Source organism: Ambystoma mexicanum, chromosome 12, assembly GCF_040938575.1.
Source record: "Ambystoma mexicanum isolate Mex_15411 chromosome 12, UKY_AmexF1_1, whole genome shotgun sequence".
Classification (NCBI taxonomy): domain Eukaryota; kingdom Metazoa; phylum Chordata; class Amphibia; order Caudata; family Ambystomatidae; genus Ambystoma; species Ambystoma mexicanum.
In genome coordinates this window covers 160,615,727-160,642,309 of record NC_090936.1, presented here as the reverse complement: position 1 = coordinate 160,642,309, position 26,583 = coordinate 160,615,727, and the positions used below count along the sequence as shown (strand labels likewise).

Genomic DNA, 26,583 nt, shown 5'->3' with positions numbered 1-26,583 from the left:
AGGTTTGGGAACCCCAGCTACCATTAATTATTAAACTGTATGTTAAGTGATAAGTCAATGAAGGGCACCAAAGTAATAAGCCTCTGAAAAAGTGCCAGAGTACAGCGAGCAAAAACCATAGACTCGCCCTCGAAGTTATATATAATATCAGAACATTTAAACGATAGTACTGTAAAAAAGATGTCAGGACACACTAGCAATAGCTGAAAAACTTTGCACCAATTTATCAGTGTTCGGACTGATTTTCTATACTCTGCCCTGGTGGACAGGTGTATAGATGGCCAACCTATTTTGTGAAAGGGACAACTCTGGGGAGCTGTAACCAAACCAGTTCAGGTAGAAGTGACAGGATAGGTTCTTCAGAGGTGGTGAGCTTGTAAAAGGTCCCCAATGAGGTCACACATTGGAAACACAAATTACACTTAGACAGGATGTATAAAAATACAGTTATTTATTGGCCAACATACACTATAGAAAAATGACTATTAGCAAGTAGCGTTATCATGCAACACTATTAAACAGATTCATATACACATTCAATTGTTATAGGGCATATACACATCAGAAACTCCTGCAAAGGAAAGGTTAGATTAGTATTATGCACTAAAGGTCCACCGAGATTGATCCCTAACTAAAATTGTCCAGCCCTAAATTGTCTGGGGCCTTTTTCCCAATAGCTGAGGTAAAAGTTCCACAGAATCTTTGAAGCAGGAAATAATGCAGTAAGGTTTTCTGGGGTCCAGGTCCTTAGGGTTAGAGTACCAGTTAAACTAGCTATAGGAAGTAGACCAAACTTTCAGAAGTCTTGCGCAAGCAAGCAATGGCAAAGCCAAAAGTGTTCGAATTAAGGTTTATTATAAGCCGATTGACTTATGGGAGAATAGGGCTAGGTTAGAAGCTCTCTAACTTACCCCCCCCCCCACACACTCACATTCTTCCCTAGACTTAGCAGGACAAAGGAAGAGAGTCTGAGGTTGCTTATCCTGCCGAAAGTCGCAGTCCTTGATTCACAGGCGTTGCAAGTTCTAGTTGATCTCTGGTTGGTGTCTTTTACTGTTGCAAGGACTCTCGATGGACGATTCCAGCAAAACTCGATGTAGGACTCCTCACGGGACTGGACTCGGATCATGTAAGCGATTTCAGATGGTGGTCACCTCAGCATGGCGACGAAAAGGGACTCCGCAGTCGCGGCGGACTTTCCCTCCTATCTCGGCTCCACTCTATACCAGGACGCCGAAATTACATAGAGGTTAGTCTCGTAGGGCAAACTGAGGATCCTCCAAATTCCAGGTCGAAACTGGGAACAGTATCACCGGCATCACGGTAGCCCGAGTTCGGAGCTGGTCAGCCATAGGAAGATCCCGGGACACTTCCAAAGGCTCTTGATTGTGGGGTACCGAGCAGGCGTCAGGAATGGATGGTGCCTCCACTCCAAGGGTTGCAGCTCCTTTGCAGGACTGCTAAAGAACACAAGCAAGACCGGGATCAGGTCTCCGGTTTCTTCGCAGGGTCTCCTAGCTGGATAGGATTCTTGGCTCCTTCATGGTTTCTCCAGGATTTCTTAAGAATGGGTACAGGGGTCCTCTTCTTATCCTAAGTGCCGAAACTCCCACTAGCCAATAGCAGGACTAGCCCATACACACACCCCAGCAGTGGTCCAATCAGCCAATCAGGACCACTGACGGGAACATTCATGCATAACACTCAGAAACACAAACCAGTTTGTGGATTGGGACCAGACAGTCCCAGCCCAGATCCTGTCAAGCACACACACAGCCATCCAGTAGCCCGCAAAAAGCTTCCGCTTTCCTGAGCACTGGAAGTCCGTATAGGGATTTTCCTGGCCTTTTAGGCCAGGAAGAAGGATAAAGAGCAACATGGCAAAAGGACAAGCCAAAAATCTTGTGGCATGGCTAAGTTTGACCAGTAGCCACAGTGGGCCAAACGAGGTCAGGCTAAAATGAAAAGTCCCCAAAAGTGGGGAAAAAAGTCACTGCTGCCACCAGCTTATCCTTTTAGCACACCTAGAGTAACCAACTTGTCTAGGACAAAACAAAAATGTACCCCATTGTACTGCAGTGTAAGCTGCATTGTACAATGATAAAAAGTTACCACCAGTGATACAAAAGTAGTAAAACAACTAAGGGAAACAAGGTTTCCCCAGTACTGACAGCCTCAAGGACATGTCAGTTTCCCCATGACATATGAGCAACGCCAGTGTAGTGAAGCTTAAGGCTTCGCTGCACTGCGAAAAGAGCAGGTCAGATTCAAAAATAAAAGCAAAAAGTTTGGGGGTTCCATAAGATGGAGGGAAATGTGCAGTAAAGAGAAATCTTTCCTACCAATTAGGAATAGAGATCATCCTAAGTTGTGGGCCCTTGGGTTGTGCAGATCACTCGGTGCTTAGAGGTCGGATTTCTAATATACAAAAAAGTTGACATCTTTCTGTACTTTATGGAGCATGTCATTCTGCAGACCACGGAACTGTAAATGGTCATGTTTTGTGCAAGATGCTAATAATGAGAATCCCAAACTTCACCATTTGCATCAGACAGGTTATTTTGGCCATAGAGGTGGCAACAAACCATAAACGTCTGGTTCCAGATGGACTCTTATGAATTCAATGCCCTATTGTGGGACAGGGTGCTAATACTGTATTTAGAGGTTCCCAGGTACACAGGAGTTGGAAACGCTTGGTATTAGTCCCAATATTTAAGAAGAAACCGAGCTTGGTGCTGCCCAATATCATTTCTGGGTGCACTAGCATCATTATTTGACAGTTTACTCCATGCTACATTAGTGGGGATTGGGTGGACGACCACAATCCTAGATCTTGGGTGCTGTTTGGCTTCTGTGATGGGTAAGGTACTACAACGCTGGCCCTGAATTTGCTTTTAATATCTAGAAAATATAACAGTGGGTAGAAGTCCACAACATACATAGCGTATATGGATTTGTTGAATGCTTTTGACTGCCAACAAGTATTTGCTGTAGATACAGTTAGAAGCAAAGGGCATTCCAACTCCTTTACTCACCTTTGTTAAGGTGGTTTTTGCGCAACCCTCTGTTGAGGGCTGTACAACTACTAACCTAAGGTGGGGCGTAGCATCCATCCCAAAAGGGAAGCCAAAGCTCTTTTAAAATAGTACAGCTTTAGAGCAGACAGGCCTAACAATAGGAATGGAAAGTATATATATATATATATATATTTTCTTTTTGTATTTGTTTTATTTGTAACGCGCATCATCAGGCCCGGAGGCATCAGGGCGCAACTTGAGCAGCGTTGCATACAGAACATATAAACATACATAATTTAAGCACAAGGCATAGGTACATACATAAATTAAAATGCAAGTATATTACATGAGACAGAGACAAAAGTGTAGGGTTGGCGAGGTAGGTGGGCCGATGCTGGTGGAGCTATGGTGTGCAAGGCATGTTTCACTGCTGATTGAAGAGCCACGATTTCGTTTTGGACTTGAATACATTGAAGGAGTCTTCTGATCCGATTGTGGTAGGCAGAGCATTCCATAGCTTGGAGGCAAGGACAGGGAAGCTTGTGCCCCCCGCTTTTGAAGTTTGAACCTAGGGATCGATAAACAGTAGGACTGGGCGGTTCTTTGAGGTTGGGTAGGTGCATGGTGGGAAAACCGACGGCAGAGGTACAGGGGGGCCTTGTTGGCCAGGCATTTGTGCGTAAGGGCAAGTGATTTCAGTGAAATTCTCTGCTTAACGGGTAGTCAATGTAGATTGGTTCTGGTTTCAGAGATGTGGTGGTTGCGGGGAATGTTTAAGGCAGCTCTAATAGCGTTGTTTTGGGTGTTTTGTAATTTATTCAGGTTCTCTTGGCTAGTTCCTAGGTAGAGGGCGCTACCGTAGTCAATTTTAGACATAATGAGGGTTCTGGCTAGTGTGATGCTATTTGGAGTAGTCAGAAATGGCCTGCAAGCTGCGATAAGTTCGCAGGTGTAGGCAGAGGCTGATCTGACTGAGTTTGTTTGTCGAGATAAGTGGCGTCAAGGTAAAAGCCTAGGGTTTTTGTGTCTTTCGATACTTGGATGGTATTGCTGTCAATGATAAATGATTGGTAAAATGGCTCAAGTTCAAGTAAGAAGACAAAGGAACAATTAGTCCACACCCTATCCACAGAAAACACACCACACTGGTAAATTGAAAAGTATAAACACGTACATACATAAAAACATATTTATATGCCTTTGGTTAAAAAAAGTAAAAATACACAGTAAAATTATTTAGTGAATACAAAACAGTAAATTGTCATAAAAGACAACACACCCTCTAATATATTATAGATCCATTAACTGGTAATAAGCATATTACACATGGAGAAAAGTGGCAATAAGGGAACCAGACAGCTCTAGTCATCACAGGAGCCCATAACCAACACTAAAGGTCACAGTAGAGCTGGATCTCTAGAACATATATTTGAAAATTACAAATGCATATATCAGTCAATTATGGTTCTACAGGGAGAACCTTACTTAAAAACACAGCCAGAGGCCACCAAAGAGCAGGATACATTTTAGCTAAGAACACCAAATCACTACACTTAAGGAAAACAGTGTGCTACCAGAAATAGTTACTGTGTAAAGAGGCATTCACATTTGTAGAAGTGAAAGACAAGAAAAATCTCAGCTGAGGGCGAAAATTCAAGTCTTTCGCCCTAAACGTCCCTGGGCCTAAACTGGATGAAGGAAAAATTCTGGTGGCAGGTTAAGTGCCCCTAAAGTCACTTTGCATTGTTTCAGGTGGCTATCGTGTTTTCCATAGAAATTGCTGGGGAAAAGTAAGGCAAGCTCGAGCTTTACCGCACAGTTGCAGATTTAGCGGCAAACAATCCAAAGGAGTAGCAGAGGAGACCCCAATGAAGTGTTCCAGAGGTCAGTTCGAGAACCAGCAGTCCCAGAAGAAGATGCGGCATAGCAGGAAAAGCCCAATGAAAACCAGTGAGAAAATGCAGCGGAGACCAGACTGCGAATTGTCTTTATAACACACTATGGGAACCTGAGTGAAAGTATCATGAATAAACAACTATCCCAGGATCAAGAGTTATGCAACTATTTTATTTGTTCTCAGAAATTCAACTTCCGGCAGGCTAACAACCGAGCCAGCAGAAGCTCTTTTTCCAGGTGCAGTTTAAAGGATGAGTCCTCTAGGGGACTTGAACGTCAGCCCAATGAGGACTCCAGTGAAAGAGAAGAACCACCATCTGCCTTCCTTGGAGAGCTCCTGAAGCTAGAATCAAAAGCAGCAGCGAAGACGACTACAAAAAGGTAGGAAAATCCAGCAAAGTAGGTTTCAGAAGCTCAACTAACAAAGGAGGGGGATCCTAGCCACAAACAATCGTCCCACAGAGAGGAACGTGCTGGTGCAATGACTCAGGACAGTAATGAAGCAAATGTGAGGCTTGGTAATGGACCTCAACACCCTTCTAGGAGACAGCAGTGACCAGCACCCAGGTGGGATGACCACTGTGGTGAAGTGGGAAGCAGGCGGTGAAGAGTCCAGGAGACTGATTCAGCATGGGAGGCCGGTGGCTCAGGAGGACGCCGAGCAGCCAAAAACTGCATAAACCCCAACCAGAGATAATGACACCCAAGACACAGGGTGCTGCCAGTATGGCCAAATCTACTCCAAAAATGCAGCAACAGCAGGAAAATGCTTAGCACGAAAATAAACCTGCTTCTTCCGAAACTGAGCAGAATGGATTGTAGGATTAGGGTGTCCCTAATTATGCCCATAAACACAGAAACATCCACAGCCCCCCCCCACACGCAAACACACACACGTCTAAGGGTCTCATCATGAGTTGCGCGGAGTGGGCCAATGCAGTGGTAATGCTATTACCATTGCATTTACCGCTCTGCACAATCCAGAGTTTGGTCGGAAAGTGGGAGGTTTACCTCCAGCATTTTGCTAGAGGTAAAAACATCCCCTTTCTGCCCATTTTCAGCACCACTACCGCCAATGGACCCAATGGGAATGAGGACTTACTGCCCCCCACAACAAATTGCGCCAGACCGAGTTGCAGTAATGCTAATTGCATTGGGCGGTATCCTGGCGCAATCAGCGCCGGAATACCGTCCAACTCAGGATGAAGCCCTAAGTCAGCAAACCAATCACACCCGGTAGCTACAGACAAAGGGTTATGTTGACAATGAATGTAGCTGGCCCCAAAACCTGCCACTTACGGACCACCCCCACAGTATGCAAAATGGCCTGCTCCAGGCCAGGAACTGGTCCCACCAGTTTAAACTACTACAGCGTGCATGGCTGCGATGGTAAAGAACTCACATGTGCACGGTTCTATGTTATTTAATTGCAGGACTTTTCATTGCTGGTTTTTTTACAGCAAATTTTTTTCAAAAAAAAAAATCGAATTTTTTTTTTGGGGGGGGGGGGTTACCCTCCCCAAACCCCCCGATCACTATTTTTTATTCCCTTACACACATTTTATTAATTTTTTAACCCGCCCAAAAAAAAAACGAGTTTTTTTTCGAAAATACATTTTCGGTAAAAAACCTTGCCATTAAAAGTCCTGCGATCAAAGGACGGTAATACCATGTGCACAACCTTTTTAGGCCTGCCTTATGGCTGCCCTGAACAAAGGAAGCCCCTAAAACAAAATGGGTAAAGAACAGGACTAATAAACATTGGTACCCGAATGGCTAACAAAAAGATATATTGGACTGCCAATGTGGTAAATCGCCTTGCACCCCTGATGGAAGCCAAAAGTAAATTACGGCTGCCACTAGCCTACCCCTTAAAACCAATGAAGGGTGATAACTCCCCTGCCCCCAGCTCACCCCCAGGAGCACAAATGCGATGCTTAAGTATGGGTAACCCAGGACCATATACCCTAAGTGAGTGAAATGGGGCTGGAGTGCCAAAGAGTGATATATGATATGATAGGACATTTATAACACGCCTATACACAGTGTTTCAAGGCGCGACGCGGCAAGGGAGGGGGGTACAGAGGGAAGACTGACAGCGATCCTACTAGGCCAGGTGTCATTCAGATCGCGTAAGTGCAGGGGAAAGGGAAAAGTGCAGGGTGGGAGGGGGTTAGGTACAGTTCAGTACATGGGATAAATAGAATAATAAAACAATAAGAGAAGTACAGCCAGCTGGTGGCAAGCGCAAGGGTAAGTGCAGACATCATATGTCAGTGCTGATGGGGGACTGTAGGGATACAGAAAACAGATTGAACTTAAACCTCGCAGCCACTGGGAGCCAGAGCAGAGATTTTAATCCTGGAGCGATACGATCCCTGGACTTGAGGCCAAGGACAAGTCTTGCAGTCCTGTTCTGGATGAGTTGCAGAAGGCGGAGAGTAGAAGCAGGCAGATTTAGAAAGAGGCTGTTGCAATAGTCAAGCCTAGAGAACCAGAACTTTGGAGACTGAGCTTCTGGGGGAAGGAGAGGAAAGGAAGAATACCTCTGAGGAGGTGCAGCTGGTAGTGTGACTTCTTAGAGACATCAGAGATGTGAGAAGACAAGGATATCTTGGAGTCGAAGATGACCCTGAGGTTTTTTGCCTTGAAGGTGGAAGCAGGGAGAGGGCCAAGAGAGGCTGGCCAGAGAGTGACAGGAAAGAAGGGAGTGGGTGTGCCGATGAGGAGAATCTCAGTCTTACTGGCATTAAGGCTGAGATCATTGGTGGCACACCACTCCTGGATAGCAGACAGAGATGAGAGAAGAGGTGGCTGAAGGTAGCCTGAAATGAGCCGAGTGTCATCCGCTTAGCACTGAGAGTTGGGGCAGAGAGCGGCAATGCGGTGGGCCAAAAGTGCAAGGTATTGGTTCAACAGCCAGGGAGAGAGGTTAGACCCCTGGGGGACACCACAGATAGAAATAGCGGAGAGGAAGGACCTAATTGGACCTGGGAGGGTCGATCAGAGTGGAAAGAAGTCAGCCACGCCAGGGCCTGACCGGTGATACCCAGGTTATCACAGACAGTTGAGCCAGATGGCATGGTTGTCTTTGTCAAAGACAGAAGAGAGATCCAATAAGATGAAGACACAGGGGGTGTGGAATCAAGGTTGGAGAGCAGGTCTTCACGGATGTCCGTTAACTGACAGCCTCTGCCAATTGCCTACAGGCAATTTAATGGATATAAAATTCTTTATAACTCTGCCAGAGCCTTTAATGCTCAGCCTTCTTGACTGTCTTTTTTCAAAATGTTGCTCATTTGTATGTAACTTCCATTCTTTTTCTATTTGTTTACCAGTTCCACAGAATGAGTTTCCTATGAATTAAACTTCTGAGTTCTTTTCCAAAAGTCCAGCTCATATGCTAGCAAAGTCAGTTATAGTTTGAACTCTTGCTATCTCAGTGCTGAAATGACTAGAAGCTTTTCTGTAGCAACTTGCATTCACATGATAATTTTACCTTGCCACTTTTTCATTGAGAACTATTCGCTGCTGCGCATTGACGGTTTTCTTTGAATGGGATGGAGGGGATCAGAGTAAAAAGCATAAAAAGTAAAGAGAACATAAAAAGGGCCTTCACAATCCCCAAAAATGAAATTCTGTCTTGCCAATATTGGGAGACTTCAATATAGTCTTGGAGGAGTCAATCAGATTTTTTCCATTGTTAAGGTGTTAAGCAGGGCTGCATGTTAGCACCTCTGCTGTTCAACAGGTACATTAATAACCTTGAATAAGATCTTAGCGACATCAATGATGTTTCTGAATTGGAAGATCAACATATTATTACATGTCGATGAAACTGTACTTCTAGTCTTAAAGCATTACAGGCCCTGTTTACTAGCCACACATTTCATGGACGATGGGGCCTATCTCCAACACCAAAGTCATGGCTGTGGGCAGAGGATAAATCGTTTTCTGTGGTCTGCACAAATTCGAGAATGGTGTGATACATAGGCCTATCTAGACATTTCTTTCTTAAGCATTTTGCGCTGGCATACGCAAAACACACCATTCGGCAGGAGCAGAGAAAAGCAGCATTAGTTTGTTTTGCCAATAGCAGCAAAGCAATGAACACCATGTTCATCGCCCATCTGGACAAAATCAATAGAAATGCCTGCTAATGCGGCAGGTGTATGGAGGTTAGAGACCAATGTACATTCTTTAGCCATGGCGTAGAATTAATTTATGAGGAGGTTTTTAAGACTCCTGCAATCAACTCGCAACTTGTTCCTGTATGAACAACTTGGAACAGGGCATTTAGCGAATTACAAAAATATGAAGCCCCTTTTACTAAGGTGTTCTGTATGGATTAAGCCCTCAGCCAAGTTGATAGGCGGTCTTGTGGGAATTCTCTTAAAGAGCGATATAGGTCATCCGTGGGGAGCCCGAAAGCCCCAAATGGGAAATCAGCTGTAGGCAGAAACACCGCGGCATGTAAACACAACCGCGTTGTGTTTCTGCCTGCTTTGGCTTTCACTTTGGGTCTCCGGAGAGCCAAAGTGATAGCCACAGCATGCAGAAACACAACGCGGTTGTGTTTGAAAATGCTTCGGTTTTTCTTTCCGAGTTTCTCAGGCTCCTCCGAGCCGGAGGAGCCTGAGAAACTTGGAAAGAAAAACCGCATCATTTTCAAACACAATAACGTTGTATTTATGTTTGCGGTCGCTTCAAAAGCGATCGCAAACATAAATACAACGTTTTTAAAGCTGCGGTTTTATTTCTAAGTTTTCCGGGCTTCTCCAGCCCAGAAAACTTAGAAAAAAAAACGCAGCTAGTGCTTATTTTTTAAAAAAAATAATTAGCACTTACCGAGTTCAGCTGCAGCTTTCCTGCTCTGGTCTCCGGTCCCCGTCCTCCGCGTACAGCACCAATGAAGGAAAAGCCACCCAGCGGTAACTTTCGTTTACTACAGCTGGCTGGCTTTTCCTTCATTAGTGCCGCAAAAGCAAAAGCCAGCACAGGCGGGCATCCATTTCACAAAATGGATGCGCCCATGTGCTTGCTTTTGCGAATTGTGAGCTTGAATAGCTCAAAATTATAATTAGGAAGTTTAAAGAAAAAAAGTGCTAGTATTTTTTTTTAATGTTGCCTATCTATTTTTTAAATAACATTTTTTGCTGGACTACCCCTCTAACTGACTCTCGCGAATGCCAAGTAAAACCGGATCTTGAGCAGCTGGGTATAGCTTTACTACATACACACAGAAAAAAACATACATTCGCAAAAAACAAATGACATTAAAGTAAATCGGAGTAATACACGCTTTGTATTAAATTACCTCAAGACATACACCCAATATTATTAAAATAACTAGCTCAAAAGTTTTTATCTTCAAGCCATATATCCCACCAAATACATGGACATTGCAGACAAAAACACAAATAGCACAGCCATTCATTAAAATAACCTTAAAATATATAAACTTTTTACGTGCCTTAAAACATGTTTAGCAAAGAGCAACTTTGGACTCTCAGACAAAACAAGCACACATACATCAATATACAACTCAAAATATTTACAATTTCGAACCAGAGGGTGGCTTGAGCTTCCAACAATTGATAGTTTTAAATTGTTTTATATTTAATAATAAGTTATACCTTAACCCTGGCATTCCCAACATTTGAAGACTTTAAAAAAAGGTATATATATATACACAAAATTGGTGGGCAGGGTGGATTTGTGCACACCAAAGTCCCAGCAAACTGCAGCATAATTCATTTGTGTGGGCTTAGCATTCTGGACCCGTGGAGGGGCAGAAACCCAGAGGATTAACAGACAGACAATCTACTAGGAAAGGAGGCATGCAACAAAACATTTAGTGATTTGTTATTTTTACATACTTTGGTCCCCCGCATTCCACTGCTGAGGCTTTGACAAACCTGGTGGGTTGTAAGCCTACTGGTTCAATACTCAACGTGTTGTTTTCCACTGCTTCAAGAACAGCTGTAGCCAACTACAAAAACAGAAACAAAAAGAAAGGTTTAAGGACTAGGAAGATGACTCAACAGAAACTTGCGCAGGAGAACTAACCACTAAAGAAAATCCTAGCTGAAAGATGCCCGTGTCCCACTTCAATAGCATGGACCTCTCCTGGACTGGGTCGCTGAACCCAGCTTCTGGAATTCTTGCAGCTGCCATTGCACCTTCCCACCTAAAAGGTTCAGCACTCTCTCTAAGCTTTTAGCAGGGAAATGACACTCTGGACATAGCAGAAACACCAATATCAGTTTGCATATGCCTGCAAACAGTCCACCAGACCTTACAAAGTGAATTACAGATTCCTACATTGAAATACATGTAATAAACAGAGGGATTACAATTATTTTAAGTGGCAGGCTACTAGCAAGCCATTAAAATGTTCCCGCCTCATCAATTTTGAATATACACACAGTACACCATTTCTTACTAAACAAGAGTAAACTGTAACTAGCCAAAGGTTAGTCCAACTTACGAGCCCTGAAAAACATATACAAAATATACTTGAAGGATCCAAAAGGGTGGCTACATATATTTAAAGGGGGCAGGGAGTTGGCGGGGGCAGTTGCAATCTACAATAAAAGGAATGGACTGAGTGTTAGTAATCAGACGCCCTAAGTAGGCTGCAGGAATCTGGCGACTCCATGGTACAACATAGCATTTCATTTTTCCCCTTTTTTTATTAGCACCCTGTGGAGATCTGAGGGGGTAACAGCCAATTAGTTGGCCTGGAACAAGGGCTGAAACTGGCTATCTCAGCCTGCGTCACAAGCAGTCCGATGGCCAGTTCGCCCGCTCTCCATCTTACCGTCCCATCCTTCGTTGCCCTTTTTTTTCACCCAACCCCCGCCCCATCCCCACTTACCCGATTGCTCACCTCTGCCACAATTAAACCGCGGACAGACAATGACCCAATCTATCGTCCCAGGAGTGGGACTCGCGAGCAAGAAGTGAAAGCAATGGCGAAGAAGGTTTCTACAGGACATTGGAACATAAAGTAGGTTCTGGCAGCTTGATGGAAAAAGAAGGTCAGAAAACCGGCTGAAAAGGGTCCCACAACAACAGTGGAAGCAACCCAGGGGGGTCCAACCAAACAGGAGAGGTGAAGTATTGAGTGTCCCCATCACCCTTCTGTTTGTTTGGCAGCTTCCTATACCAAAAGCGATGGCCAATGCAGTAAAATGGCAAGACTGCAGTAAACGTCTCAGATAGACCTAGCATGGATATCCCAACCCAGTCAAAGGTAAGAACAGGGAGAGAAAAAGGACAGCCAAGGAGGATGTCTAGCTCAAGCAGGCGAAAATCAAAAAGACACAAGCCCAGACAGCAGGCCCACACTTGGTCTCGAAAATTGTAGCAGCAGATTTTAGCCACCAAAATCTTCCAGCAGGTAAGTATACTTGCAGAGTGTGTATAAACACAAGCATAAATTCAGCAGCTGCACTAGTGGGCAAGATCAGGGTCTCCCCTAGATAAACCTATACAGTCATGGACTTGCCAAAGACAACCTTACAATCATAAAGCAGAAATCCTAACAAAGGATTCGTCAGCCAGCAAATCAGGTTGGCCCCCAAAAACAGACAACATTTTATAGCCCAATCCCACAGGAACCACTTTAGAGAAGACTGGGCTCGAAATTAGCCCATGTGTGTGCGCAATGGGCAGTTTACAAAGAGATAGGGAAGATCCAAAACAAATAAATGGCAGAGGACAACACTAATGTGGTAAACTGGCTTGCACTCCTGGTCTAGCCAAAACTAAAAATTACAGCTGCCACCAGACTAGTCCGTAAAATCAATGTAGGGTAGTGCAATCACCATGGGGCCAAAACAGGGGGGCTTAAAAAGCAACCCTTCTCCAGGAGTCATTTGGGCTACCATGGAATCATGTACGGAGTGGTAGGGGGAATTCAGTGAACCACAAAAAAAGATCTGAGATGGCAACACACTAAGGGGGGAAAAGCAAAAGGTTTAAGGTTCCCCCAAACAGGGACAGCAGTATCCCAAAAACGGAATTAACCACATCATAGTTTGACTGCATGGGAGCAAGATCAGCAGCAGATGACCAGACCCTGCAGAAGTGGACCCGAATGCTCAGTAGTGATCAGGGGTGAGGGGGCTAATCACATTGAAGGAATGCAGAGGTTCAGCAATGGGAGATCCAATATCCAGCAATGGTGACCCTCAGGCTTAAAGGCCATGCTTCAGAAGTACAGCATGTCAAGCCTTGCTCAGAGGATGGTACTAGGGTCCTATTCAACAGATGGATCTTTGAGTAAAGGGGTTCAGCTGACAGTCACACTGTGCTCACCTTCAGGATGGTCCCAGAGGTCAAGCAGTCATGAGAAGGGAAGAGCCATGAATATGCCTCATTTAGAAATGATCAAGTTGCCTCCTTTGGATACAGGAAAAGCAACACCAACCTGTTTCCTTCAGGTAGGGAGAGAGAGGGGCGGTGGGAAGGTGTGGGGGGGAGAGAGAGACACAGAGACATAGCCGCCCCTCCAAATCACTCGAGGAAACTACATATATGGTAACTTCTGGTCTTCATCCAAATGCAAACAAAAGCAACATAGCACAGTTGCCTGGAACTGGATTCCACAACGCTAGAGGCTCAATTTTGGAAGCGTCCCAGAAGAAAAAGTCTTCATGTGAGCAAAAATGGCTAGAACACATGCAGCCTCCATTTTAAAAAGGTATATTGCTACCTACCAGAACCAATACAACTGTCTTGGTTAGGGTCCTCACCCATGACATCTAAGGGACCCCTTACTGGAAGCCCTCACCTTTGGGGTCCTGAAGGGTACCCATGTGTCATGTACCTATTTAGAGTAGGATAGGTTTCAAGGGAGGTGGCGGGGGAGAATAGCCAGGACACTATTAAAGATAAAAGACAAACAGAAAGTGGAGAGGACTGCACTCTACAAGTATCTTCCCGTTTAACTGGAGTGCTAGTTAAAACTAGCAAGTATGATAATTAACAAATGGGGACAAACCTTATTTCTACAAAGACCATACAGCAGAATATGGCAACTTGAACATATACAAATCTAAAATTGTAGAAATATACTACCCATTTCTTATTATTAGTAGTCAGTTTAGCCTGCCACATTGGGCGTAATACCATCTCGTTTTCTGGACAGTGCGGGAAAGACTTTTGCTAAGATTATTTTAACCTATCTACAGTCGGTTCTATGTGATTTTTATTTTTGGGGGGGGGGTTACCCCCCCAAACCCACGATCCGTTTCATTATTTTAATATTCCCCTAGACACACACCAGATGTATTTAATTTTTAACCCCCAAAAAAAAAACAAAAAAAAAAAAAAAAAAAAAAAAAAAAAATCGATGTTTTTTTTCAACAAAAAGAAAAATCGCGGCAAAAAACCCCACGATGAAAAGCCCGTCGATGAAAAGACGGTATACCCTACAGTCATGGGCTGATTAAAATTAAATGATCATTGATATCCAGGCTTTGTTTCAGAAACGAAAGAATACCACTGACCAAAGTTTCTGTATGTTCTTGCTGGCCCAGAAGTATATTGTTTTGAGAAAGGCCAAATTATACGCTGTATTTGTCAAACTCATGACAGTGTTTGACGGAGTCTCCCATGAATAACTATGACAGGTTCTGGAAAAAAGAAAAATGCCCTCAGTACTGCGGGCATTGTACACCAACAAAGCAGTGGCCCGTCATGGTCTAGCTTGCGAAGTACCAGATTCTATCAAAGTCACTAAAGGTGTCAGACAAGGCGGTCTTGCCCCCCTCCTGTTCCGTATTTATATCGAAGAAATTATTGATGCATTACTGCTGGAATGCCAAGACCCTCCTAAAATGGGCCTTGACAAATATCCAAGGTTATTTTACGCAAACAATGCCGTTCTGCTGTCCACTTCCCCCCAGAGGCTTAAATCTACTCTGGCTGTTTTCTTGAGGAAAGGTGATTACCTAGGTCTAAGTTTGAATGTTGGGGGAAAAGAGTTATGGTGCTTAAGCCCAAGTTTGCCAAGTTCTGTGACTTGAACATTAATGTGGCAGGCTACAAGCTGGAACAAGTGGCAGTCTCTGACTATCTAGGCATTAGATTCCACAGGTACGGCCTGTTCTCGGCTCAAATGGACAAAGCTTGCATCAGTTTGGAAAAAAACAGTGGCGAGTGTTAGGGAGATTTATCATTTGCATGTTTCATCCCTTCTCCTAGCAAGACCCCGAGCACTTTTTGCTGGACTTCTGGAAATTATTCTTGAAATCCTGAACGAGTGGTGCCTTTTTTCCACTTGTTCATTCTTATGGGCTGCGTCTTTTGGAATTCTGTTCTCTGTGTTTTACTTTCCTATGGAGTCTACTTTCCTCCAAATCTCTCATCTGTATTTTACTTTTGCAGCACACAGCTCCTTATGGGCTGTGTTGCTGGGAACCCTTTGGGTTCTTCTTTGAGATTCTATCTATATTCTAGAGTAACTATAGTTCTTAAGGATAGAGAGCTACTTTGTATCTCTCCTAAAACTTCATAGTCTGAGAGAATGACACACACCACCTTATGTAGAGTGCCAAGGGGATACTTTGTATCCCCCTTCTCTCTGCTCCTGTAACTTTTTGATCACATAGACAACCTTCTCGTTATAGCTGGTGGCTGTGGACGTGATCTACCAACTATTGTGTCATGTTTTATCTTTTTACATTTATACCGCACACTATCACCACCGGAGTGCTCCCCTGGCGCTCTCGCGGATCTAAAAAGAAATGCCGGTCGGTTAGGGTACATTAGTAGGACAAAGTTTGGCGAAAGAGCAAGAGCTGTGATATGCTGTTGGCAGCTCCAGTTCGGTTAACACCGTTCACTGAGCTTTTTGGAGTGGTATCCGTCGTGTGTTCTTGTGTAAGGCTATGTGTGGTTTGTTTGTTGTTGCAGTGAAGTGATGTGCGTGCAGTTTCTGTGCTTTTAGAGGTATGGTTGTGTTTAGTTAGGGTTTGAGAGGTGTATGCAGATGGGCGAGGTTTTAGTAGGATTTTTAGCATTGTTGTCTGAAGAGATGCACACTCATTTTGTGGGTCTTTCAAGGATTAGACAAATGTCCTTCCTTACAGTGATCTTGTTCCGTGATGACATAAGGCTGTCCCTCACCTCTCTGTCCATATATCACACTAGTCAGTCTCTACAATTTTATCTTTGGTGTTACTCAGGCCAAACAAGCCTCCACTCCCCGGCCCTCCCCACACCCCATCCCAGTCTGTGCATGATGCAAACTGGTCCCCGTGGATCTATCTTGGTGTGACCCATGCCCGTTCTCGTAGCTCTATCTGGATGCGACGCAGTTCATTCATCACCACCATGTCCACATTAACACAAGGCAGTCACCATACCTATGTCTCCAGTTGATTTTGGTTGTTTGTCAGGTTAGTCGTGTGAGATATATACACCACCTTATGTAGAGTGCCAAGGGGACTCTCTGCTCCTTTTTAATCACATGAGCCCTTGAGTTATGGCTGGTAGCAGTGGACGTGTTCTATCAACTATTGTGTCATTTTTTACTGCTGGCTATATTCATAGCCCGGGTTGTTAATGTTAAAGAATATTTATACCGCGCACTATCACCACCGGAGTAGTCCCGTGGTGCTCTGGCAGATCTGAAAAGAAATGCGGGTTGAACTTACTAGCTTAGGTGCAGGTTTCTTAGTGTGACACTAGTGGACTCTTATTGGCTAATGGGAAGCTTATATGGTGAGATAGGTTTGAAGATGGCTAATTTTTAATTGTGAGGTAATTGCTGAATAGTGGATGCAAGGTTGCGTTGGGTTGGCGGTTTACATATGAGGTTATGTTGTCCTGTCTGGCAGGGTGGGGTGGGTGCTGGGTAGAGGGTTGTTAGTTGTGCCTGTTGTCTGTGTCAACCCTGTTAGGTATTGTTAGGTCCTGATCGGATTGTCGCTCGTGGTCGGTTCAGCCTTGCATTGTCTTTTTAGTTCCTGTGGTTGGTCCCCATTTCTGCTGGTTCTCTGTGTATTCTGTCCCGTCATGGGTTTGTTAAGTAGCTCTCTTTGGCATTTTTGGTTTTATTGTTTCAGTTGTCTCTGTCTGGTTCTTAGGTCTTGAAGAGCCAGGTTTTGAGCATTTTTCAGAATTGTAGGTGGTCTTTTGTGTTTCTTATTTCTTTTGGGAGGTTGTTCCAGGTTCTTGCCAACAGGTGGGAGAAAGAGGAGCCCCCAAGTTTTTTTCTTGCATATGGTTTTGGTTCCAGGCAGATTTTGTTGCTTGATCTGAGGAGTCTCGTCTGCTTGTAAATGGTTATTTTCTTTTGTAGGAATTCTGCTCCCTGGCCGCTCATTGCTCAGTGTGTTACGCACATTGTGTTCGATGTGATATGTTGTTTGATTAGAAGCGAGTGTAGCATTTGTAGCGCTGGTGTGACGTGGTGTGATGTGGTCTCTTCTACATAGTTTGAGGAGAAGCCGCTGCGTTTGGATGCGTTGCAGGGTCTTCAGTAGGTATTCCAGCATTCCGAGGTAGAGGCTTGTTGGTGTAGTCGATTCTTAACATTAAGAGGGTGACGATTATCTGTGTTTTGTGGTTGGAGGACAGGAATGGTAGGATTATTTTTGTTGAGTGTAGCAGGAAGAAGCATTTCTTAATTATTGCGTTTACTTGTGGTTCTAATGTTAGTGTGTTGTCTATTGGGACTCCCAGGTTTGTCACTACTCTTGTGGATGTGGGCGCTGTTCCCAGTTCTGTCGGCCACAGGATATATGTGTTGTTCTCTTGGCTTTTGGATATAATCATGATTTATGTCTTTCCTGGGTTGATTTTTAGGTTGTTGGGATTCATCCAGTCATAGATTTCTTTGAGACTTTCTCCTAGAGTTGCGTTTTCTTCTGTATCTTGGATTTTGTAGATTTTGAGTGTCGTCTGGGTAGTTGTAGCACGTAAGATTGTATTTTTTGAAGATCTTGATTAGCAGAGCTTTTTAGATGTTGAAGTACAGTTGCGATAGTGAGGATCCTTGTGGTACTCAGCAGTCATTCACTCGTGGAGCTGATTTGAAGGGCTTTATCAAGACAGTCTTTGTTATGTTTGCCAGGAATGATTTTATCCAGAGTAGTGCTAGGTCAGTTATACCTATTTCTTGTAATCTCTTGAGGGTGTCATGGCTTACTGTGTGGAATGCTGCAGAGAGGTCAAGTAGAATCAGGGCCGAGGTTGTGTTGGCGTTTGTCTTTAGGTCATCCCAGATGGATAGGAGTGCAGTTTAGGTTCCTCTCGTGGGCCTGAAGCCCACTTGTGCTTGGTCCAGCAACTGGTGATTTTCTACGTGAACTTGAGTTAGTTTGTATACATAGGTTTCTAGGAGAATTCCCGGATAGGGGATGTTTGAAATAGGTCTGTAGTTGGAGAGGTCTTCAAATCGCCACTTGTGTTCTTAAGGAGTGGTTTAATTTACGTTAATTTGAAGGTTCGCAGTACAGTGCCTGTTGCGAGCGACAGGTTCAAGAGATTTCTGTAGTTTTCTAATGGCTTTCCTTGTGTGAGGATTGATTGGTAAATATATGGGGGGCAGGGGTCAAGGGGGGAGCCTGCTTGCTTGCTATCCTTTTGAATGTCTACTGATAATTACGGGAAGTTTTGGAGTTGGTGCTCAGGCTCCTCGTTTGATCTGGTTGGTTGTGGGTTAGGATTGATCGGGCCGTTTTGCATGATTTGTCAGATGTTGTTGATTTTATTTTTGAAATGGTCTGCTAGGTCGCTGCATATTTTCTGGAAAGGTATCGGAGTGTTGTCGCAACCTGGTGGGTTCCTCATTTCGCTTATGATGGTGAACATTTCTTTTTGTGTATTGGTGGCTTTGGTGATTCTGTCATAGTACCTTTTCTTCGCCTTTTGAATTTCCTTCTTGTACGATCGGATTTGCCTCTGGAACAGAGTTTTCTTCCCCTGGTCAGATTCTTTCCTCCATTCTAGTTCCAACTTCTTGCTCTTTTTCATGGCGCTTAGTAGTGGGGTGAACCATTTTGCCATTCCCCATTTTCTTGATGGGGTGAACGTTTTTTCCGGGGGGATGCCGTCGCTTGCATCAGCGATCCATTTATGTAGTAGCTTTGTGTTTCCGTCTAGGTCTGCCTTGTCCAGTTTGGTTGCGGATGGTTTTGTGAGTTCAAGTTGTTCTATTAGGTTGCTCGCTTTGATTGTTTTCCAGTTTCTTTTTGTGTTGGTTGGGAGTTTGAGGGGCTGGTTTGCTGCTTTAGTTGGTAGCACGATCACAAATGGGATGAAATGGTCGCTCCACAGTATCTGTATGGGTGGTGCAGTGGTGATAAGATTTTTGTTTGCGAAAATTGAGTCAAGTCTGTGTCCTGCTGTGTGTGTTGCTCCCTTGACCAGTTGCTGTAGTTTCATGGATGCTAGTTGCCTGATTAGTGAACTTTGTGAGTTGCCATGTTTTTCTTCAAACCATATGTTGAAGTCCCCCAGGATTATCAGATGTTCATGTTGGTGGTGGCTTCTATGAAGTTGTCGAGGAAGGTTGCTTCGTATGTCGGTGGTCTGTAAACCAGTATGGATTTAAGATTTGTTTTTGGGTTTGCTGATAGGTGCATGACCATGGATTCGCAGTTGCTGGTGTCAAGAGGTTTGTCTGTTTTTATTTTCAGGTGTTCTTTGAATGCTTTTGCAAGGCCTCCTCATTTTCTGTTCTTTTCTGTTTAACTGAAGGCATTTGAAGTTGGTTGGGAGGCAGCTGTGGAGTGTGATTTTGTAGTTGGCATCCAGCCATGTTTCTGTGACGAACAGGATGTTGATACTGTTGTCGCACAGCAGGACGAAGATCTCGGTTGTGTGTTTTGACATCGATCTTGCGTTGATTAGGTTGCTGTCACGCTTACCTCTGGTGCCCTGCAGGAGTGTCTGGTCCGGTCAGTAATGCAGAGTAGCCCCCTTAATGGTGACCTTCGCCCAGACGTTTATCCCAGCCACACCTTCCATCATCGGCCGACTGGGGATTAACCTCCTCCACCTGAGGTTGGGAGGGGCCTGGGTGATTTTGGGACTTCTGGGTTGTGGTGTTCTGGGGGTATTAAATGAACCTGGAGATGAACACAGGGTAAGTCTAGTGTATATTAGCGGAATCACCCTCCTTCGTTCCCTTCCTGAGGACGTGGCTGACTGGAGCGCGTGGGCGCGGCTCACCTTATTTGTAGCGATGATGTTTCCATGCGTTTTAGGGTATATCGATCTCCAGTTCCTTCACTGAAGACGCGTGGTCAGACGACTGCAGAGCACAGGATACGGTGGCAAACAGGTAAGTCTATTTGTAATACGATGAGCTGATACGGTGGCAAACAGGTAAGTCTATTTGTAATACGATGAGTTGGAACAGGAGTTTGTTTTTCCCACGATTGTTGGCTTGCCTTTAGTTGTCTTTTGTCCTGTGCCCCAACCAGTAGCAGAGCAGCTAACGGAGGAGCCAAAGTGGAGAGCCGGAGAAGGAGAACTTGTTTCAAGGCACAGGTGAGTTCTCAAGGAGACGGGTAGGAGCAGGAGGCAGAGTCTCACCCAGTTGCTTGCTTTTCCAGGTTCTCGGACACTGCGGGCGAGACATGGTTCGAAGGCGAGAGAAAGAACCAAAGTCCAAAGCAGAGATGCTACGAAGAACCAAAAGTCCACAGATGAACTGCTGTAACCGGGATACTGAAGGCTGGGGAAGAGCATCGAAGACCAGAACGGCAACCGAGGGGATACTGAAGGATGCTGCAAGCCAAAACGGTAAACGAAGAGATGCTGAAGGATACTGACAACAGGAGCGGTAAGCGGAACACTACTCTTGCTAGGAGCAGACGAAACGCTAAGCACAGGGTGCAGTCCGGGCCGTGGTTTTATAGCCCTGAGCCACACCCTGTCGGGGCTAGATGCGCAGGGGCGTTGGTTTCTCGCACGTGCTAGGTGTTTCTTTGCACGTGCTTGGGTCGCACATGCTCACAGCTCTTTGGCTTGTGCCGGGCGTTGCCTCCTCTGTGGTAGGTCTAGGCTGCAGCGGTGTCACGCCCCCCCCCCACGCTCGCACCGCCAGCCAGCCATCATATCTGCCCACCGTCTCACTACCTTATTAGAAGAGGGGCCTCCCCTCCTCCTGACCTGCCACCCCCAGGCCTGCAATGGGATTGCGACAGTTGCATTGGGTTTTTATGGTTTGATTTGGTTTGTGTTTTATTACCGGTGTGGTCTTCTGACTTGTGTTTTGGTTTGCTTCTAAGTAGCTCTCCGGGTGTGGTGGTGGTAGAGTCGTGTTTGTGTCGTCGAATAGCTCCTCCAGGTTAAGTCTTGGTTTTTATTTTTTTTAATTTATTTTTCATTTATTTACAGCGCACACGAGCCTGAGGTATCTAGGCGCTAGTTACAGAAGTGTTTGTACAAGAATATGCAGTAGGATACATACTGGAAAGCCTCTCCTCTTGTTGCAGGGAGCTACAGCAAATGTACATAAGAGACATAGAAAACAAAATAACAAAGGCTATAAGCTTCCTCTCTAGTTGGCAATGATACATCAGATTTACAAATAAGAGACAAAGGTGTAACGAAGGAGGGATAGGTAGAGTCCAGCAAGGAGAAAGGTCGGATCGTATGCCGAGTTCAGTATTGAGAAAGTTGTGACCGAGCTCTGCGAAAAGGAATGCTGCAATATCACAGAAGTAACAACTTACATGACAATTTGGGTAGCTTAATTAGACAATGTTATCAGGTGTTGTCGAGAAGGGGAGGTTCTGTGTTGATATTCCGTGATTGTGCAGAAGAAGAGACTTGATAGTGGGGAGGACCACAAAGTTCAAGGAAGGTGAGTCCGGAGATATTGGTACGATGCAGGCAGGTTAATGAGTTGATGTGGAGGTTTATTTTTTTGCACTTTGGGTTGTCGGAGTTGGGTTCCTTGGAATTAGTTGGTTTATGTTCCCTTTGAGGTTTCAGGGGCGGTAGCCCACGCGCATTGCCTTTCCCGGTTGGCGTGGTATTGTTTGTTTCTTTCTTGAGTGTACGATTGTAGATGCTTTTCCTGGTTAGTTTTCGTTTGGTTCTTTGCTTCCTTGCGTGCATGATTATGGGCGTGGTGTTGTCGTCGCACACAGTCAGGCTTTTGTTCTTAGTCGGGTTGTCTCACACGGTTAGTCTGAGGTGAGGCCGGTTTGTCTTGTGGTGTGGCTAACTAGATACCGCGTATCTGGTTCTATATATGGCTAAGGAGAACAAATCTGGGTGCAGTTAGTGTCTGAGGGGATGTTCTAGTTGGAGTCTGTATATAGCTAGGGCAAATCTCTTACCATTTATGTGAGCAAAATGTATAATCCTTTCTGGAAGTGATGCAGGCTGATATTCAGTGTTCTCTGCAGGGGTGAGGCAGGTTAATGTTCACCGTCTTCTCTAGATGTGACTCAGGCTAATGTGAATCCTCTCTTGGTGGAAAGTAGGTTATTATTCCCAGTCCTCTTTAGATTTGGGGCAGGCTGGTTTTCACAATAATTTCTTAGTTGTGGCACATGTTTGTAATCTCAATCCTCTAGAGGTTATGTAAGCTGATATTCACAATCTTTTTCGGATGTGATGCTGGGAGGATTCACAGGTTTGTGGGGACAACTTGGTGGCTCTCTTTCTTTTTTTGCCATTTCTAGCGTGGATGTTCTTCGTTAGCCCTTCTACCATTCTGTGAGGGGGGGGAGGAGTCTGGGTGCTTGTGCTGCCTTTGGGGGGAGCCTCTCCTCTTTCACTCCTCTGCTCTTTGTCTGCCTGAATGGAACCAGCTCCCACTGGGGGTCTGACTGTCCCGATTGGACAGCCACCCGCCCCTTTCTGTAAACTGCCGAGAGAGATTGCAGAGGAGTGTGCTGAAACTGAATAAAAGGTGAGGTTCCTGAGGTGAAAGGCAAGTCAACCATTGGAAACTGAAGTAACCGAAGAAGATGGCCAGAGACGCCTGCAGACCCTTTGCAACACTGAAGAGACCAATGCTGTCCTGACCCCGTTTTCTGTTCGACAGAGGAACTCTGAAGAGGACGACTCATTCAGTTTGACTGGTGGGAACAACCAGTCCCAAGACTAACTTTAATCAGAGCCATCTCCCGAGGTCCTCTGACTTTCCAGAGCTGTGGAATGCCAATACATACCAGGAGACCTCCAACCCAATTAAAGTGCATCGTCGTGGAAAGGCTGCACCCATCCAGTTCTTTGCTGAGATCCAGGTAAACCTCCAGAGACACCCATCCCAGTCCCCTCCCCAGAGTGCAGGCCTTTAGAAACCAAAGAAGATTGTCTGGGCAAATTGCGTTCTTTGTTGGTGTTGCAGAAAAGGTGCCAAAACAGCAGAGTGAACAGAGAAGTTGCTAAAATATGTGCCAGAGGTACTCCCTCGAGGCTGCTGCTGAGAGATCCTGTCCGTTGTCCTGCCTTTCATCTCCAGACCAAGGAATCCAGAGGTCGGGTCGCTGAAACAGGAGAATCTAGCCACGAACATGTCTTCAAACCAAAGGTTCTGTGGGGAAAACGGTATTGTTTACCTTAATCTGAAAAGTCACTTCAGAGCGTTTGAGTGCACATAGAGACGACCAAGGCAACCCCCTCTCATCTCCGACCCAAGCTACTAATTGTGTCCCTTTTCTCCACTGTTGGCAGTATCCTCTTGCATCTTATAGACTAAAAAGTATCCACAGGAACCTTTTGTATTCTGCTGCTTGTCAAGACATAGCCCTCTCTGAACTGCCTTTAGCTAGGTTTGCATTTTGGACCTTCAAAGCCTTGCTGTGCGAAGAAACATCCTCTATATATAACATCATGCCTTGCCAGTATTACACTAACCAACTCCTAAAAGTCATTATCTTATGTGAGTTTGAGGAGTATGTCTTAACCATATTTCTTCCAAGTTTCGCGAGTGTACGTTATTAACGATAATACGGTAGAACTGGCATTACTGCCAAAAGCTGTAACAATTGTACCCACAAGCAACTACAAACTAAGCAGTAGCTTTTGAGAAGTATTCTAACGTAATCTTATGTGTTTGGTTTATCGTACCAAGTATTTAAAAGTGATTCTTGTGTAAATATAATAAATATGTATTTTAATATACATTTCAGTAAGTGTTTCTTTGGTGTGCATTACTAACTAGGCTCAGTGAACTTGCCTACAGCTAAGCCCGACTGCTATGCCACTCTACCAAGGCTCCATGAGTAGGACAGACTGATAAGAGTTGGGGATCGACAAACCATTGGGATAGTTTTGTAAAGTCTACCTAATAGTGGACTTTGGGAAAACTCCCCTAACAGAGAAGTAAGGTAATTCTTCAACAGACACCGGAGAGGTGCCATTGAACTCTATCAAAAACAATTGTTTACTGGAGAACTGTTTGGTTAGAAACTTTGGGGTTATATTGATGCCCAGAATTTAAACAAGGTGGAAAATAAGTTTCTGAAGAAGCTTTTGATCTTAGCACAAGGCTAACCCAACACACTAATACACCTAGAGGTCGATATGCGACCCATTGTAGAATTAGGATCTTTTTGCCCACTATTGTACTAGATCAGGTTATGGAGTGCTGAGGGCCTGGGTAAATACTGCAATGCATTGATTCACCAATTGGGTCTGGAAGGGGGCAAAAGCATCCCCAGGGTAATGCACGTGGACAAATTATTAGCTGTGAACAAATCCACTCTGGCGGAGAACCCAGCTAGCATTGATAAAGCTGCACAAGGAAGAATTAAGAAGGCAGCATCTATTCTGGCAGGAACAATATGGAGTTTGCTGCCAACAGGCTAAGATTAGGCCCAGAATATCTCCTGACCAAACCAGATTTTTACTATCAAAGATATCTTTATGTTATAAACCTGCCGTACACTCGTGCATGGTTTCTTGGTTTCAGAATGGGTACACTTAGGACTGACTAATTCACTAAATGATGGGTAAATAATGGCTAGGGAAATTGCCCATTGTGCAACTTGGGCGAGGAAACAGTTGTTAATTTTACATTAATCTGTGACGATCTGAGACCGCTGATATTATGTTATCTCCTCAGGGCAGTGGGTGGTCAACAGCAGAAGCCTTGAACTATTGCAAAGGGAGTGTAGATCTGAATATTGTGCACTGTATGACCCATTACATTCACCAGGCGTGGCTCAGTAGGACAAAATTATTAAAGCCCCCGGGTTGGGGAACTCAGGCAATTATGAACAGCTAAGCCAGATAAAAACATGAAAATCCACTATTGGGAATACATGTGTATAGTGACGTCCATGTATTATAGGGAATTGGAGGCATCTTCCCTGTTCTGGAAACTTATGGTTATGATGTTTTGACTGCCGCAAATTATTTGGAAGATAAAATATGAGATCTCTTTCTTTGGATTACTTGTGTCCATTAGCAATTATGTATTAATGAGGCTGCAAGCTTTCTCTCCCCATGTGGTACACTGGGTTCTTAAATAACACCCAAATGGTTTTTAACTTAATTTTGCACTAATATTAATTTCTTTGTTATAGATAATCTTTTACAAAGTCTACTCCTGTTTTTTCTGGCTGTTTAAGGAAATGCTTGTATTTTATTATGTGTATTTTATGTTTCTAAGGAATTGGCTATGTTTTATTTTCCCTATTTTGTGTTTGTATCATGAACTTTATGGATTTATGCCGAATAAGGTTCTTGATTGATAATTTTTTTTTTTTTTTATTATTGTGTTTATCCATCTTTCTGGATTTTAACAAATGTTTGATTTTGCTTTGACTAGACGGCGGCTTTGGCAGACGTCCCTTGTGAGCACTGCGCTAAGGAGACTTGTAAGATTTTTGCCGCTGCAATAGACCAGTTTGTCTTCTGGCCGCTGATTAGACGAGCCCACCATATTTCCTCTTCACTCACAACTTGGGTTTCCAGGAGAGGGAGTAGATAGGCTTGACGAGCGTGTTCAGTCCCAGGACATTGGAGTAGCAGATGTCTGATTGTTTCTGTGTCAGCTTTGCATAAGCGGCAGGATTTGGAGGGTGACTGACCTCTCAAGAACAGGATCTCGTTGGTGATATTGATTGATAATGCCATTGCATGCAAACATTAGCCTGCTAACAAACCAAACAATTTCCTGATGTATAAGTGCCTTACAGATGCCCAATAAATAAAATCAATCATGTAAATATTCTATACGCATATAGATATAAAATCCATTAAAACATAATTGTGCAAATGTACACTGGCACTAAATCATTTTACCTCACTCTTAGAGAAGTTTAAGCATGGGCATATGTCTTCCTGATAAATTCTGCCTAAAAACGAGCAATCGCGGTCCAGAGACGGATCTTCTTTCCATGATTTAAACTCATTGTACAGGGATAAATCAACCTGACAAAGAAAATAGACAGTTTAAACACAAAACAGGCAAAAACATGTACCAATTTCAAACTCGTTTTTTAATGATTCAATAGCATAATTATCAGAAACTATTAAAATGTAGTACATTAAAAAACAGGTTTTAAAAGCAAACATTATCCAACCTGTGTGCACATAGTGGTTATCTTACAAGCATTAGCAAAGCCAACAGGTTTGGCTTATGAGTAGGTATGGGGGTAGTGTTAAAATAGATTTCCAAAAAGCACCCTGAGGGTGGATTTTGGGAGGCCAACCTATTCTGGTGAAAGGGAAGACA

General features: G+C 44.2%; 1 protein-coding gene across 2 annotated transcripts in view; it reads right to left on the bottom strand.

Moving 5' to 3' along the window:
- The window catches only part of RAB3IP (RAB3A interacting protein), a 328,509-nt gene that overhangs the window by 59,037 nt on the left and 242,889 nt on the right, over positions 1 to 26,583 (bottom strand). The window contains exons 7-8 of one of the 2 annotated variants that reach the window (XM_069628233.1): positions 26,151 to 26,279; positions 10,793 to 10,905 (exon numbers count right to left, since the gene is read on the bottom strand). In XM_069628233.1, the coding sequence (XP_069484334.1) occupies positions 10,793 to 10,905; positions 26,151 to 26,279 (242 nt within the window). The remainder of the gene's footprint in view (positions 1 to 10,792; positions 10,906 to 26,150; positions 26,280 to 26,583) is intronic. The other variant, XM_069628234.1, reaches the window with a different exon arrangement.